The sequence below is a fragment of the Apteryx rowi genome, unplaced genomic scaffold, assembly GCF_003343035.1.
Source record: "Apteryx rowi isolate R43461 unplaced genomic scaffold, aptRow1 scaffold_156, whole genome shotgun sequence".
NCBI lineage: Eukaryota > Metazoa > Chordata > Aves > Apterygiformes > Apterygidae > Apteryx > Apteryx rowi.
Genome location: NW_020447819.1, coordinates 514,130 through 529,603, shown reverse-complemented (window position 1 = coordinate 529,603; position 15,474 = coordinate 514,130). Strand labels below are relative to the sequence as shown.

At 38.4% G+C, this 15,474-nt stretch overlaps 1 protein-coding gene across 1 annotated transcript in view; it reads left to right on the top strand.

Moving 5' to 3' along the window:
• Positions 1-15,474, top strand: part of OTUD7A (OTU deubiquitinase 7A) — a 161,187-nt gene that overhangs the window by 106,964 nt on the left and 38,749 nt on the right. Inside the window, exons 6-7 of the mRNA XM_026059346.1 lie at positions 8,730-8,912; positions 12,466-12,684. Coding sequence (XP_025915131.1) covers positions 8,730-8,912; positions 12,466-12,684 — 402 coding nt within the window. The remainder of the gene's footprint in view (positions 1-8,729; positions 8,913-12,465; positions 12,685-15,474) is intronic.

Genomic DNA, 15,474 nt, shown 5'->3' with positions numbered 1-15,474 from the left:
GGGAAATCAGAGTAGGTCAAGACAGGTAATAAAGGAAGGATTAATTGGAAGCAATGGCTTCATTTATGGGATACAGTTAAAGAACTGCTTGTATAGCTTGATTGTACCATCAGAAGATTATGGTATGTAGGAAATGCTGCATGTGCCACTGACTAAGGTGAAGAATTCTTTGGGGATCCTGGTGTTAAAATTCTGGGGACTTAAAGCACCACCTCAAATACGAAAAAAAAAAAAGCAACTTTTTGTTTTTCCGAAACAAAGGCGAACAGGTTTTCTTCTCTGTAGGCATCTGAACACTTTGGGGCATTTGTGACTCCTGGTAATGCACTCATTTTTAGTTCTGTCAGTAAAATCTAAAATTAAATGATTTTCAGTTTAGGTAAAATGCCTGTCTCTGGTGTTAATGACTACAGCTCACCTGTGATTGTCAGAAGCTCAATACATATTTCTTCATAGAACGTTGCTTGAGCTGACAGTCTTGCATCCTGTGTGTTCAAGATGCCCTGAAGTATTTCTACATCTGATGAACTGCTATTAAAAGAATTGTGTTAGGACTTTGTTAGGGTTACTGTGAGATAACAAAACAACTTTCACTCTACAGTGCTGGTGTTTTGTCTAGCACAATTGTATTCTTTCAAAATGTCCTTTGTTAGTTCCCATAAAAGTTAGTTTTTGATGACTATGCATAACATAATGTCAGATTGTTTTCTTTGCAAACATTATATGAACATAAATATCCTAGGACTCCTAGGATACTGGTCCATTTCTAAAGCCATATTAACAGATTATACAACAGGTACCATAAATAACTTCCGTAAACTTTCCAAAAACATTGTCTTGAAATAGTTTATTCTTCTGCTTTTCAGTAATAGCAGCAATATTTCTCTCCCAATTTTGACCAAGTGGTTAGTCAAATTTTACTAATGTGCTTGGAAGTCTTCCCATGCAGGCAACAAGTTTATCTTGATTTATCTTACTGAGCCGTAGTGGACAGTGCACGTAATGCGTGTTACTGGAGATATCATACTCTTGTTCCCTCAGCCACCCTTTTCTACTTTTTGATTCCAACATCCTGAATGTGCTCCACTACGTTTGTATTCTAACCAGCTGTCTTTGTGCTCGTCCCTGTGTTGGCGGATGTTTTCTTTCTTATCAAAATAAGAGCGAGTTTTCAGAAAAAATGACTGTTGTCTTTGGTATTTGTTGAAATGAGGAGAAAAATGTTCTGTCATCAGTTAGTTTTCCACCCATCTCATTCTTCACTTTCCATTGTTAGCCCCATCTGATGCATTCAGACTTCTGATCTGTTACTCCTGCAACTCCAGCTGTTGCAGGCACATTGATAACTCCTAGAGCTAACTCTTGGCCCTCAAACCCCTTCTGCTCTTTTAGTGTCTTGTCCTCTCCTGAGTGTCTCATCACCATTTCTGCAGTTCAGATTCCTACTGTCCAAAATGGAATTTTCCTCCATTTAGTTATTTTTCTCCTCTGACCATGAGAAACTCAAAGCTTTCATGTAACTGTGTTAGTGCTGCTTTGGCAAGATTTGGTTGGTGTAGCTGACGTGATGCTGTCAGTGACTTGTCAGCTGTTGTGATTGTGTACTGAGATAATATTGTTATGCCCGACTGTGAAATAAATACAATAATATGTCCTGAAAACAAAGAAGTTAGCAGTCGGTATACAGTAGGATACATCAAATGAGTAGCATTAAAAAAAAAAAAAAAAAAAGTGGATAATATAAAAAAGTCTTATGTTGTTTTTTTCCTTTAAATTGCAATAGAAGATCTTACTTGACTTAATTTAGTTAATGAAACTTTGTAAAATAGAACTACCTGTTGCTTCTCCTTCAGCCTTGTGATGGAGGATATGTCAGTGTATATCCTGTATGTACACGACATACATAGAGTTTAGTAGCATAACCTATGTTACATTCCTTCAAAAGCTTGTGGCTAAGCAGTAGGGAAAGAGGCTGCCTGCATGCTGTGCTCTGGGTCAGGTGGAGCCCTTTGTGCGATGGGAAGGGTTGTTCCTTTCGGCTGAGGTCCTGTGCAAGACATAACAATAAAATACAGAAAAGATGTGATGGAGAAGGGGACTTGTATGAGGAGCAAGGTGTGCAAGATTCCAGAGAAGGGCAGGGAACAGACATGCAAAGTAAACTTAGATAATAGAAAGAGTTAGACTTTTGCTCGGGACCCAGAGGGAATGTGTGCAGTTTGCTCCAAACCAGAAGGGTGCTGAAACTTGTTGGACAGGTAGCAAGACTGGAAGGAAGGACCTGCCCTGTAAGGCATTGGGGGATAAGTTTGATTTCATTTTTTTTTATTATTTATTTTTGTCCTAAATGACCCAGCAGTCCTTGAGATTTTTACTTCTTTTAAAATTTAACCTTGCTCTAGTTTGGGATGTAATAAAAGACAGCTTTAGAAATTCAAAGTCTTTTTGGTATGCTAAGTTTAAAGGAAGAGGTATTGGTAGTGTCAGCCGTATAATTCTCCACAGTCATAAGCCACACTGGTTTCTTGAATAACTTACAGCTTCTTCCAGTTTACCTACTGAAACTTTCTTTCTCCATGCTACGCTGCTAAAAATCCTTGATTGGATCATCTGCTCTGGGCATTTCTCATTTTTATAACCTTTCTGACTTGTTCTCAGCTTGTCCATTGCTTCTGCCATTTCTGTGGTCCTAGTTGCATCACTCTTTCTGTCCGTACTCCCTTCCTTGTTTCACACTGCATTATATTTTTGTATTGGTTCTCATCTCTAACACATAATCTCTCTAATAAATGCCTCTGTTCTTTTTTTTTTTCCCCCCTCTCTTCCTTTCCCCTAATTCTCTTTGCTGCCTCCAGTTTCCTCTACTTTCAACTCTGAATTCACTCCCATCATCCTCCCAAGTTGACAAATTCTCCTCCTCTTTATGAGCAACAGGAAAAACAAAAGGGCTGTTGTTGTATTTCCTTGACAAAATAAGAACCAAAAGGAGTGGAAGCCCTGGTGAAGGGGACAAGCTTATAGATTTCCAGTACAGATTGTGAAAGTGGTGGCTGAACATGCTTTTGCTAGCCATTTCGGCTGACTAATATTCAAAAATACTCATGGAGCTGGAAAGGTGCTTACTATGTTGTCTTATTTCGTTGATTTTTTTTCTTGCATTCTGATGCCTGAAGGCTCCAGGAAATTTGGGGAAAATTAGTCCAATAATCATTTCCTATGTGGGTTCTCTGAAGTTTCATGCTTTGGTGCTGATTGGCGCTTTTGCTCAGAAGATGGGGCAACTCCAGGGAGATGGAGAGACTTGAAAAGAAAGACTTTTCTTCTCTATAAAATATGTTTAGTTAGAGGAATTTTATTTTTTGTATAGTTTCAAGTTTCTATTAGAAGTTCAGTTGCTACACTGTGCCATGGAACATAACTAAGAGTTGCTATGCAATTTAGATCTTAAATGCAACACACTGTGAGCCTAGCTTCTGAAGGCTGACTGTATTTATTATGATGGAGCTTGTATACAAAATATTGCCTTTAGCCTAAAACTAAGGACAGCAGGATTTCTGTTACTCTACTCATTACTACTGGAATTCTGTTACATACATCAAAGCTGTCACACAGCAGTCTCCTATAGCGCTTGAACAGTGATTTTGTTAGATTTCAGAACTTAAACATGAAAATATCTTGAATAGGAGACTGTAAGGAATGCCATGGTACGAGAGGAATGCCATAAAGAGGCATAAAGAGGACCATAAACCCAGTTTGCTGTTGGGAGCAGCATCATGCTGGATTTGTAGTGTTTCCAATATTCAGATTATAGTGTTTCCTTTAAACCTTTATCTTCTAGAATTATATTTATCATGAATATTACTTTTTTTAAAAATTTCACTTTACTGCCTTCGTGTTTGAGAAGGAGATCTAAAGAGCATATCATAAGTATATCCTAAAAACAGAACCAATGAAAAACAATCCAAGATATGAAAAAATAGTAATAATAAAAAAGACAAAAACCAGCCCTTCTCCAAACACTTGTGATCTTATCAATTTTAGGAACTTGACTCTTGAATGTCCGGGTGTGGCAACTTCATTTAGATGAGGTATAGAAGTAGAACCAGAGCACTGACTAGTTTATAACCATTGAATCTACATGGAATTTTTAGAAAACAAATAATGGCAGTAACTCAAGTGTTTGTTGTAAGATCTCCAATAATTTTCTGTTAAATATACATTTTATCCTATAGGCCTTGTAGTAAAGGATTACTGCATAACATATATAACCACTCCATATCTCTGAAGTAGTGGTTTATATTATGTTCTGAAGTTCTTCAGGGTAAATGTAACATTCCAGCTAGGTAATATTAATTCTCAGTTTGCAATTTTTTTAGTACTGCAAAATCTGACATAGTACAAAGCATTTTTATACAGATAGTTTTTTTACTGTTAAAATCACCTCTTTAAAGAACAAAATCTTAACTGAAATAGAAAGAAACAGCATAAGTACAGCATATGCTTTCAAAAATAGCTGTTATCTACAGGGTTGCACTGAACTATTATTAGCTTATTCTTCTTTGTATGAGCAAATGAGTTATACTGAACTGCTACTCAGGTAATGCAGCTTTTCAAAGTACATAAATGACACAACCTTTTATGGTGTAATAAATCCTGTATTAATCAAGAAAAATTAGGTTACTTTTGAATTCCTGGAAAAATGCTCAAGGAATGCTGTGAAAAATCTCATAATTAGTTTGTGGGGGGGGGGGTTCTTACTATTAAATATTTGTAATTTGCCTATTAAAAGCAAATACTTAGAAGATGCTAAGAAATCTGTGCATTTTAACTTAGGATTGTTTTGAAAATAACATACAAACATCTCAACATTTCCTTTTGTTATTTTTTGAGCCTGACAAGTGCCATTTGTCTAGCTGTACTAAGCAGACTTCTTTATCTTCAGATATTAGCCCGTGCTCTGTCATTGCTGGTCATAGCAGTATGACGAAGTGGTAGCTTGGAGGTAAATCTTCTTTTGGAGGATTCTGTGTTGGTAGATCTCACAAGCAGATCACACAGACATTGAACCACATTGACTGAATCCTCTCACTGTGTGTTTTGTTACAAAATGCTGTCCTATATTATTTGCTTTCTAAAAGACTTTGAGAATCCCTGTGAGAGCAAGTTCTCTCTGATGTGTAAGATAAAGGGACATAAATTATTTTGCATTTGCATTCTAGCCGCTCTGTGAAAAGAAAGATAAGGAAGTTTCTGAGTCTCTTGTGCTGTAACACTAAGGGTCATGCCTTTCCATTATTGCTGCTATTATCTATTTCTTACGAAACTGTACAGATGTGAGCTATTACTGCCTCTTGTTATTTTGTGGGATTTAGTGTTTATCTTAAAGTCCCAGTTCTTGCAGTGATTTAACTGGGATCAAAGCAAGACCAGAGCAAGGGAAGTCCTGACTCTGGCTTCTGTGATAAGATGTCTGGATCTGTGGATGAGGGGAGAGCTGTGGATGCTGTTTACTTCAGCTTTATCATGATATTTGCTGTCTCCCACAGTATTCTTATATGCAAGTTAGAGCATTATGGTCTGAATGGGTGGACAACTAGATGGATAAATAAATATTTGGATGGTTGAGCTCAGAGGGTAGTGGTTAATGGATTGCACTCTACCTGGAAGCTGAAAACAAGTGGTGTACCTCAGGGGTCTACCCATCTTTACAGTCTTCATCACTGAGGCAACAGAGAGCTCTCTCATCAAGTTTGCAGATGATACCAAACCGGTGTCAGTAGTCAGTATGTTCAAGGGCAGGGCTGCCATTTGAGGGGACCTAGACAGAGCAAAGGAATAGGCCAACAAGAACCTAATGAAATTTGTAAGGGCAAATGCAGAGTTTTGCACCTGGGAAGGAAGAACCCCCTGCAATGATACAGGCTGGGGCCTGAGTGCCTGGGGAGCAGCTCTGCAGGGAAAGGCTCTGGGAGTCTTGGCAGCCAGCAAGCCACACAAGAGCCAGCCATATGCCCTGCCAGCAAAGAAATCCAAAAGTATCCTGAGCTGTATCAGCAGGAGCATAGTCCGTAGATAGAGGGAAGTGATCATCCCTCTCTACTCAGTGCTCTTTAGACCACATCTAGAATACTGTGTCTAGTTTTGGGCCCCTCTGTACAGGAAAGACATTGATAAACTAGATTAAGTTCAGTAGAGAGCCACTGAGATGGTTGGGGGCTGGAGTACAGGCCCTCTGAGGACAGGCTGAGAGAGCGGGGCTTGCTCAGCTTGGAGAAGGGAAGGCTTTAGCAGGACCTAACAGCAGCTGCCCAGTGCCTATGAGGAAGTTATCAAGAAGATGGAGTCCGGCTCTTCACAGTGGTGCATGACAGGAGGACAAGGAGCAATGGACATTAATTGAAACGAGAGATTCAGAGTGGATACAAGTCCGATGAAGACATGGGGAACAGCTTGCACCGAGGGGCTATGCACTCTCCATCCTTGGAGTTTTCAAGACCAAACTGAATAAAGCCCTGGGCGACATGGTCTGATCTCATGGCTGACCCTGCTTTGAGCAGGAGGTTGTACAAGAGCTCTCCTGAGGTCTCATCCTCCTGAGTTATCCTATGATTCTAGGGCAGACAGGGTTAGACACTAAATACAGCAAATATTCCAAGGGGGCAGGCTGTCATTGCTGCTGCAGCCACTCTGAATCCGCGTGAAGTAGCAGAAGTGCACAGAAAGGCTTCATGGAGCTGTGAGCAGAGGGAGACTTCAGATGAGCAAAGGAAGGGAAATAAGAAGGTAACGCTTCAGGCTCCAAAGTGACTTGTCTGGGCTTTTTGGCCTCTATGTATAGAAGGATCTATATTTTCCATATGTATTTCTAAAGAACTATTTTACTTGTGCTGAGTTTCAGACAAGTTCTGTTGTGTCTGCCTGTGCTATGTCCATACTTTCTGTTGTAGCATACACATACACCTGCTGTGTTTTGGGATGTAAGGTCAGAGGAATGTTTGTATAGTTAAATTCCGGAAGTACCACAGAGCTAAGGAGCTATTATTCTTCTTCTTCAAATAGCATTTTGGCCCTGATAGAACATCTTAGGAAAATACACTTCTCTATTGATAGGGTTTTATATAACTGTGTTTACTTATAAAATGTAAAAGATGCACTGCATCACCGATTAGTCTTAACACCCACATAGCAAATGTCATCAGTTTTATACTCTGGCTTTTATGTAGGTTAACAGAAATGGCCCAGCCCTTTGGATGGATACAATGAATTTGTTGTGAGCTGTGTGAAAAGATTAACTTCCCAATTTCTCTCTTTGATTTCTTTCCTTTTGGAACAGATAGTGTTGTGGGGGTTATGCAAATACTGTTGTTGAATGTTTGATACTTAAAAGATTGACTGATCTCTGTATTTTTTAATGGGCAATAAATTCTATAGAGAACAAAAGTCTGATTTAGATCTGAACAATTAAGTCTGAGTGATGTTATTCACAAAATCACAGAATGGTTGAGGTTGAAAGGACCTCTGGAGATTGTCTAGTCCAATCCCCCTGCTCGAGCAGGGTCACCTAGACTACATTGCCCAGGACTGTGTCCAGACGGCTTTTGAATATCTCCAAGGAAGGAGACTCCGTAAACTCTCTGGGCAGCTTGTTTCAGTTCTCAGTCAACCTTCCAGGGGATTGAGGCAAGGCGTGAGCACCCTCTAGTTCCCTGGGTCCTTCTCCTCGCCCTTCTTAAAGATGGGAGTGATGTTTGCTTTCTTCCAGTCCTGATGCACCCTCCCAGTTGTCATGGCCTTTCAAAGATGACTGAGAGCAGCCTTGCAATGACATTGGCCAGCTCCCATAGCACTCCCAGGTGCATTCCATCAGGGCCCCTGAACTTGTGTATGCCCCATTTGTTCAAGTATTCCCTAATCTTTTTACCTAAGTATTCCCTAACCTAAAATTGCGTTTTGTATTTTTTTACACTGGTCTTACATCAAGAATAGAATAATAAAAAGCAGAGTGTTGTTTTTATAGATGTAAGGGCTCACTGGAATGCATGAGGCATCTCTATCAGTGTCAAGTTAAGACAAAACAATGTTAACAGTAGAAATTCAGTTAGGAAAAGGTAAGAGGATTTTATTGGGATTGATCTCTAAAACTGAAGTTAAGAAAATTTTGACAGATGATTTTAAATAAACAGTGTTAATTCCTGTTTAAGTTGTCTATATGCAATATTTCACTCCCTTACATAGAGATTTTGTTAGTTTCTTCAGTAATGTAGACAAACATCTCTTTTAAATGGGAAATTTTTAATAACAATAAACTGTATAAAGAATAACTGTTCACTGATGTGACACAATTGAGGGACTGTATATCTAAACGCGGTTCATGTATTAGAGAGAAGCATGAAGTCATACCACCGCCTGAAAATGGAAATGTTGAAACATTGAAGTAAATTGAAGCAAATGTGCAGCTGTGGATCGGTGCGGAAGGCTGCCGGTTCTGTCCCTGCCTTTGCCCATTTGGTGTGTACTTTCCAGGCGTTTGTCAGCTGGGCATTTTTGTTGGGGTGGGGTGGGGGGGTTGTAAAATGTTTCATGAACAGAATCTGTTTCCTTGCTGATCCTTTAGTCAGTGTGATTTCTCTGCTGAAGTTTGTATTTTACGTGCATATAAAGATGGCTTCTGGGTTCCCAGCCTGGTCACGTACGGACATCAGCAAAACATCCCTCTTGCTGTTTGGCAGGCAAAAACTGGGACTTGACGGCAGCGCTGAGCGACTATGAGCAGCTGCGGCAGGTGCACACGGCCAGCCTGCCGCAGGTGTTCAGCGAGGGCAAGTGCTGCAGGCAGCAGGAAGCCGAGCAGCCCCCGCAGGTGACGAAGGCCGAGCGGCCCTGCCTGCAGAGGCAGGACGATGTTGCTCAAGGTAAGAGCTCTTCCCCGGGGCTTTTGTGGGCAAACCACTTTCTAGCCAGTCTGCCTGCGCTCTCCAGGGAGCCGCGACTCGTTCTCCATCGCCCTGTGAACTGTGTCGTTGGGACAGGCTTCACGCAGCTGTTGCTGGCCTGGGCCCTATATTTCACGCGTTTCAGTTGGCATGAGCTTTGCCTCAACTCTGCATGTTTTTTTAAAATGTGCGATACTGAAGTATGAAAATACGTTGTCCTGGAGCAGTCCTGTGGTACTCATAAAGCCTTTAATTGGAGGGTATCACAGACTATGTATGTATGGAGTTTTAATGCTTTGTAAGACCAAGCAACAACACACCCTTCTTATAGCAAGTGATAAAGGTGCATGAAATGTCTGAATAACTCTTAGCTTTAAAATTTGGTTCTTTTATGGTTCTGCAGAGGAACCCCCTCACCCCCAGTCAAATTGATATTTCAAGAATTGAAATCTAAAGAGGGAAAAATGAATCAGCTACCTCTAGCAGTTGATTTCCAGTAGAAGATGATAAGCATTAGGATTTACTTTTTTGTATTCAGACCTTTTATAGGCTTAATTTCAGACCAGCGTGTCTCTCAGACTTTTGGAATAAATTTCTTTTTTATTTTAATTTAGCAATGAAGTGTAGTTTGCACTAAAATAAATCCACAGGCTTGACAGCTTCTCACCTAGAGAGGTAATAGCACTAGCTTGGTGATTTCAGCAGGGTTTTCTGTGCAGTCTTCAGAAGGAACAGAAAGACTTCCCCTTGCTGCTGGCTCTTCCCTCCTGCTAAACAGGAAATGGCATCTTAGATCTTAAGAGTGTCAGCGAAGCTTTTTTTGCTTGGTAACTTACATCAGCAGGAAAAGAACTGTGGTGCTTCTTAGGACTCCTCCTAAAAGCACTGAATTAATACGGATAAAAGGAGGAAGAGTAGCACACTGTAGTTAATAAAACTGTATCCCTTCATCCTCATTAGAATATGGCCTAAAAATCCATGTTATTAAACTGTGACTAGTAATATTTGATGAATATAAATTCTAAGCAGCTATAAAATATTTATTTGGGGTTTAAAAATATAAACAGGAGTACAGGACAGAAACTAAACAAAGAAAAACTTCCTGTAGGCATCTGAGGAAATGCTCTAGCAGTGATTTCTGCATCATTGTGAAATGATATCCCAAAATAGCAGGGTGGACCTTGAACAGGTGTTGAAGGAAATGTGCTGGCAGAAGGATAGCACACGGGCTCGATCAGCAGACATTTTTAAGTCACCCGTGAGGACTTCAGAGTAATATGAAAGTCCCTTAATTACACAATTTGATGTTGGACAAAGCATGTTGCAGAAGGAAAAGGCTTGCATCATGCAGTTTACAAACCACTTCTGTTGTTACTTTTAGATTACACTTCTTCATCCAAAAATTAGACTGGTAAAAGCCTGTTTTACAGAAACTTAACAAATTTAATGCAAGCAAAGCAACTTTTTTTTTGCCTTCGTGAATTGTCATGAGTTTATGCCTATCAGCTAACAAAGCAGACGTTAACTGAAGGCATTCCTCCATGCATAACTAACAAAAGATGCATTCTTAAAAAAAAAAGTTACTGCTCACAGTTGCTGATTTATGTGATTTACAAAAATCTTATGCTGTTACTTGATAGTTATGTTGGAAAATATTCTGCATATTCTATGAAGAAGAATAATCTACAGGTTACAGTTAATCTTAGAATGCTGTAAAATAAGAATTGAATATGAGAATTAGCAATTCAAATCAAAATATAATCTCATCGAGACCAACTTTTTTTGCTAGGCAGCTTCAGCTACTGCGGACAAACATGTGGGAAATGTTACAATTGGTTTGTGTTTAAGAGAAGTTCTTTCTAAAGTCAAGTGTTAAGTATTTGGCCCACTTTCTAAAATGTAATTAATTCAATGCCCTTAAAAGTGGTGTTACATTGTCTGTACATTTTTATTGATATAAACAGACCTAATCCATTTGGCATAACCAAACCCTTGGTGTCTATGGTATTTTATGAGTTTCATAGCTTGCTTATGTTCCAAGTTTAAAAATCTCTATCAATTTTAACTGAACAATTTGTGGTTTAAGTACTTGGAGAGTACTAATCTACTGCATGAGTTTATTTTCTGTTATCCATTTGCTAATATATTTTATTCTGATATTTATTTCATTTCTTTACCCAAGAATTCCAGACTGTTTAATATCTTTCCTGGTATTCTTCCTGCTAATTCTTCTGTTTATCTATTATTTCTGGACTTGTTCTTTTGGACACCAGAACTGAGGACCTAAAGTAGAAAGGAGTGACATGATAATATTAGTAATATTTTCTCCTTTTTTTAATATTCTAATGCTTATTTTGCTTTAATGACCCTACTGACCATTCAGCAGACATTTTTTCACTGTGATTTGTAAATCAATGCCCAGATCTGTTCTAACGCTTGCAGTATTCATAAATAATTCAAATTACAGCCTTTAGTGTGCCTTACATGGCATTTGTCCACAAAGAGTTTCAATATAGACTTGGCGTATAATAAGACATTAGCTCTGTAGTTTATTTTTTGTAAAATAATACATTCTTTTAAAGCAGACTTGTTGATTTCATCCTTCTTTTTGAACTGTGTATTGTTCTACGGATTAGGATTTTAAAAACACGTGCACAAAACCTGAGTCTGTCTTAAATTAACATTAAGATTGCTTTTGGGTAGATCGTTCTGAGGTTAAAGTAGTGTGGCATGTTTGGTGTGAAGTAATTGTAGAATGCTGGATTTTTTGAACCACAAGTCAACTAAATTTTAGCATTTGAAGCATTTGTTGGTTATCATCTGTCTGCCAGTAAGTGTCTTCCAATGCATCTTTGGAAACATAAGATAGCTTTCTAAATACAATTTTATAGAAATACTTTTCTTTCACATGTCTTGTCTTTAATTGTTTATCTGTTTTGCTAGAAGCAGAGTGAAGTTCATCTATAACTTGCCATAGGGATCCATGGTAAAAACTAAACAATCATTTACCTTAGGAAAATACCCACAAAAAGGTAATAAACAAGGAGAGGAATAAGTGTGACATGAATGGGGATTCACCAGGCTTGAGGTATGGGGTGGTGGAAGAACATTAAATAATAATATAATACAATAACAAATCATATACGTAATTAATAATATACACATAGTATATAAATATATCTCATCTATAATGTGTATTATATTGTATATATTATATAAATAATATAATATATAATGCATAATATATGATGTATAATATATATAACAATGCCTATAGTATGTTGTATAGATAATATATAATAATAAAATAATAAGAATTTAAAAAGGACAGAGAGAAAGCTTGATGTCAGGTGTGAGCAATACTCTTCTCAGGTTCTTGTCAGATGCACCACTTGTCTCCATTTTCCTTTTATTAAGTGGAAGAACTCTGACTTGCAGCGTTGACTGGCATTTGATGTAGTCTTACAGTCTATAATGTCTCTGTGTTTTTTTGGTTTTTTTTTGTTTTGTTTTTGTTTTGTTTTTTTTACAGAGAAGAGACTTTCCAGAGGTATCTCTCATGCCAGCTCAGCCATAGTCTCTCTTGCTCGATCACATGTAGCAAATGAATGCAGCAATGAACAGTTTCCTTTGGAGATGCCAGTCTACACATTCCAGCTACCTGATCTTAGTGTGTACAGTGAAGATTTCAGAAGCTTCATTGAACGTGACTTAATTGAGCAGGCAACAATGGTTGCTTTGGAGCAAGCAGGTGGGTAAATACTTCAGATGTCAGCAGCTGGGCAATCTGGCATTTGGTTTGGCATTTTTGAGTCATGCTTCATTTCTGGAGTTTGCGCACCATGCATGGGAAAATAAATGCCAGAGGGTAAAAGCAAATATGCTCTTTGCAGAATGACACATAGCCTGATGCTCTATTTCTTTTAAAACTTTATAGCGAAAACTGACACATTTGCTTAGTAAAACAAAGAAATTGAGGGAGGAAGAAAGGAGTGCAGATGGGGAAGACATGCAATAGAAAAAGACTTGAGTCTGTATGGTCAGGGTGTTGATCTGAAGAGAGAAAAGTGTGTCCTATTTAATGTTATTAATAGATTAGGATTTTCTCCATATTTGATTTTCTCCATTTATGAAATGCTCACTTTTGTTACAAAGTGCTTTGACACCTATCAGCTATGTAGCATTTAAAATTTTTATTGGTTAGGGGCCAGTAATATTTACCATAAACATTTCATATTCTACACAATAAAAATTATTTTAAAAAAGATTTAGCAGAATACAGTGCAAACTTGTGTTTTTTATAAACGAAAGTCTAAGAGGTTGCAGGCCTTATACATACTTGCTCATGAGGCAATTCAGATTTTTCTTGTTCTTCCTGTATCTCAGGTATTCCTTGCTAGGTTACAGCCTCAAACTTCTCATATGCTTAGGTCTTCTTGTTAATCAGGTGTACTAGATGTATTTGAAAGAAGCAGAGAGCAACTTACTGAGGATGCTTGCTGTTTTGGTGCTTATCTTGAATGTTCAGGAGAGTCTTGGTTCAACACCCGTCGCATGCATGTATGCAGAATTTTTGGCTGCTGCACTCTTTAAGAAGAGGCTGAAGTACTGTTAGGCATTGTCCTGGCACTGGCACTGCGGAGCTAAAGGCTCCTGATAAGTATCACGAACAGGTCTTTTCTGGTGGGTTTAGTGGCACCTCCTAGCTGTGGTTACAGAAGTTGCTGGTGCATCCTGCTCTGGATACAAATTGGCAGATAGAGTGCAGACTTGCTCTGGGAGAAAACGTGAATAGGGCATCCTTGTACTCTGAGTTCTCCTGTGGTGACTGCTGAAGCTAGTGCAATAGAGAATGCAACTTAATGCAGTTTCAGATTATCCTAATTTGGTACTGGACGTTGTCAACTCCAGGGTAGACAGGGCAGACAAGCTTGCAGACAAGCAACCCCTTTTCAGATGCTGCATTGGTACATGAGATCACCTGTAATATGTATGCAAGAGCATTTTGCTCTGTATTTCCTAATTGCAAAATGCAATTGCAAAATAGAAAGAGTGTAAGAGTATTTCTGTGTTTTACAGTGTCCTTACTTTCTAGCGGCAAAGATCTGTATTTTTTGGAAGAGAGATAGTGTTTACGTCCTGACTTTACAGTTGTATGTTTAAAACCCTAAAGACAAAAAATACAATCTATATTTGTATATATCTGTACACACACAGATATTTGTTATGCATATTTAAATTTGTTATAAAACATGAGCAGCACTTCTCAGTGAAATAAGTCTCTTTTGTACACAAATGTTTGTTGCAATATTTGCACTATAATCATACTTATTGCTGTAAGTGGCAGAACATGGCGCACCACCCACGTGTCCATTTCCTGAGCTGCCAACAGGTATGGCAAAGCCTGGCAAAGCCTCTTAGGTGTTTTCATAGATGTCTTCCACAGAAGAAGAATGTGTTAGCCAAGTGAGAATCATCCATGTCTATGTAGACTTTCATCAAATTAAAGCTTTATTTGTGCAAGATTGGACTTTTTTATCCCCAAAAATGCTTTAAGGGAAAATGGTTGACAATTACACACACACAAAAAAAATCACATCTCATAATATGTGCGTCTTTTTTGTTTTTCTATAATTCCTGCAAAACTTTGTCAGCTGAGCTGGTTTATCACCAGAACTTTAAAGGACATTTTTTCATGTACAGGCAGTTCATGCAGTACTTTCTCCTTCTCCCTTCTTCCCTCTGAAAATCCTATCACCTTTGATCTGCTTGTAGCTCACTTTAAAAGTGTGATAGCAATGGTGACACATCCTGTAAAAACTTCGTGGGAAGCCATTTGTGAACAAAATCATGTAACCCTGTATTCTAACATGTATATTGAGAAAAACTCTTTGAAAAATCAGTAAGTTTTTCTGAACCTGCACTAGGAGCATTCTCTCTTCCTGACACATGATGGAGTATCATGTAGGATGTGTGTTCTTTCTGTGCAATGTCCTGAAGGGACTTCGGGCTCTTGACCCATTGCTTTCCATCGGGTGGGCTAGTGCCCTTAGTTTCCTCTCTCACTCTTGCTGCTTCAATGGCTGAGCTCCTTGTGAAGCAATTCATACACACCACACTTAAGAAAAAGCTTGTTTTCCGTTTCTCAGACCTTTTACACTTCCATGTCCCAAGCATGAAAGACCCAAAGTGATGCAAGTCGGGACACTTTTGTGGAGGATCAGGTCCATGTCTAATTCTTTTCAATCATTTGTGTAGCTGTGTAGTGCAATTTAATTATACAATTGAGTTGTTCTCATGAGGAAATTACATTGCAATGACTAAGAAAGGAAACTTCTTCAAATTTTATTGCCGCTTGAGAAAATAATTTGCATGCATTGATTACTGTTTTTCTAATAAGAAACTGAAGACTTTTAAAGTAATACTTCATTATTGCCATGAAAAGAGGAAAAAAAATAATTTTAATTCATATTTATTAATAGTTTGAAGTTTTAAGTCAGCCTTGAAAGATGTGGAGAAATGTAGTTAATATCATCTGTGC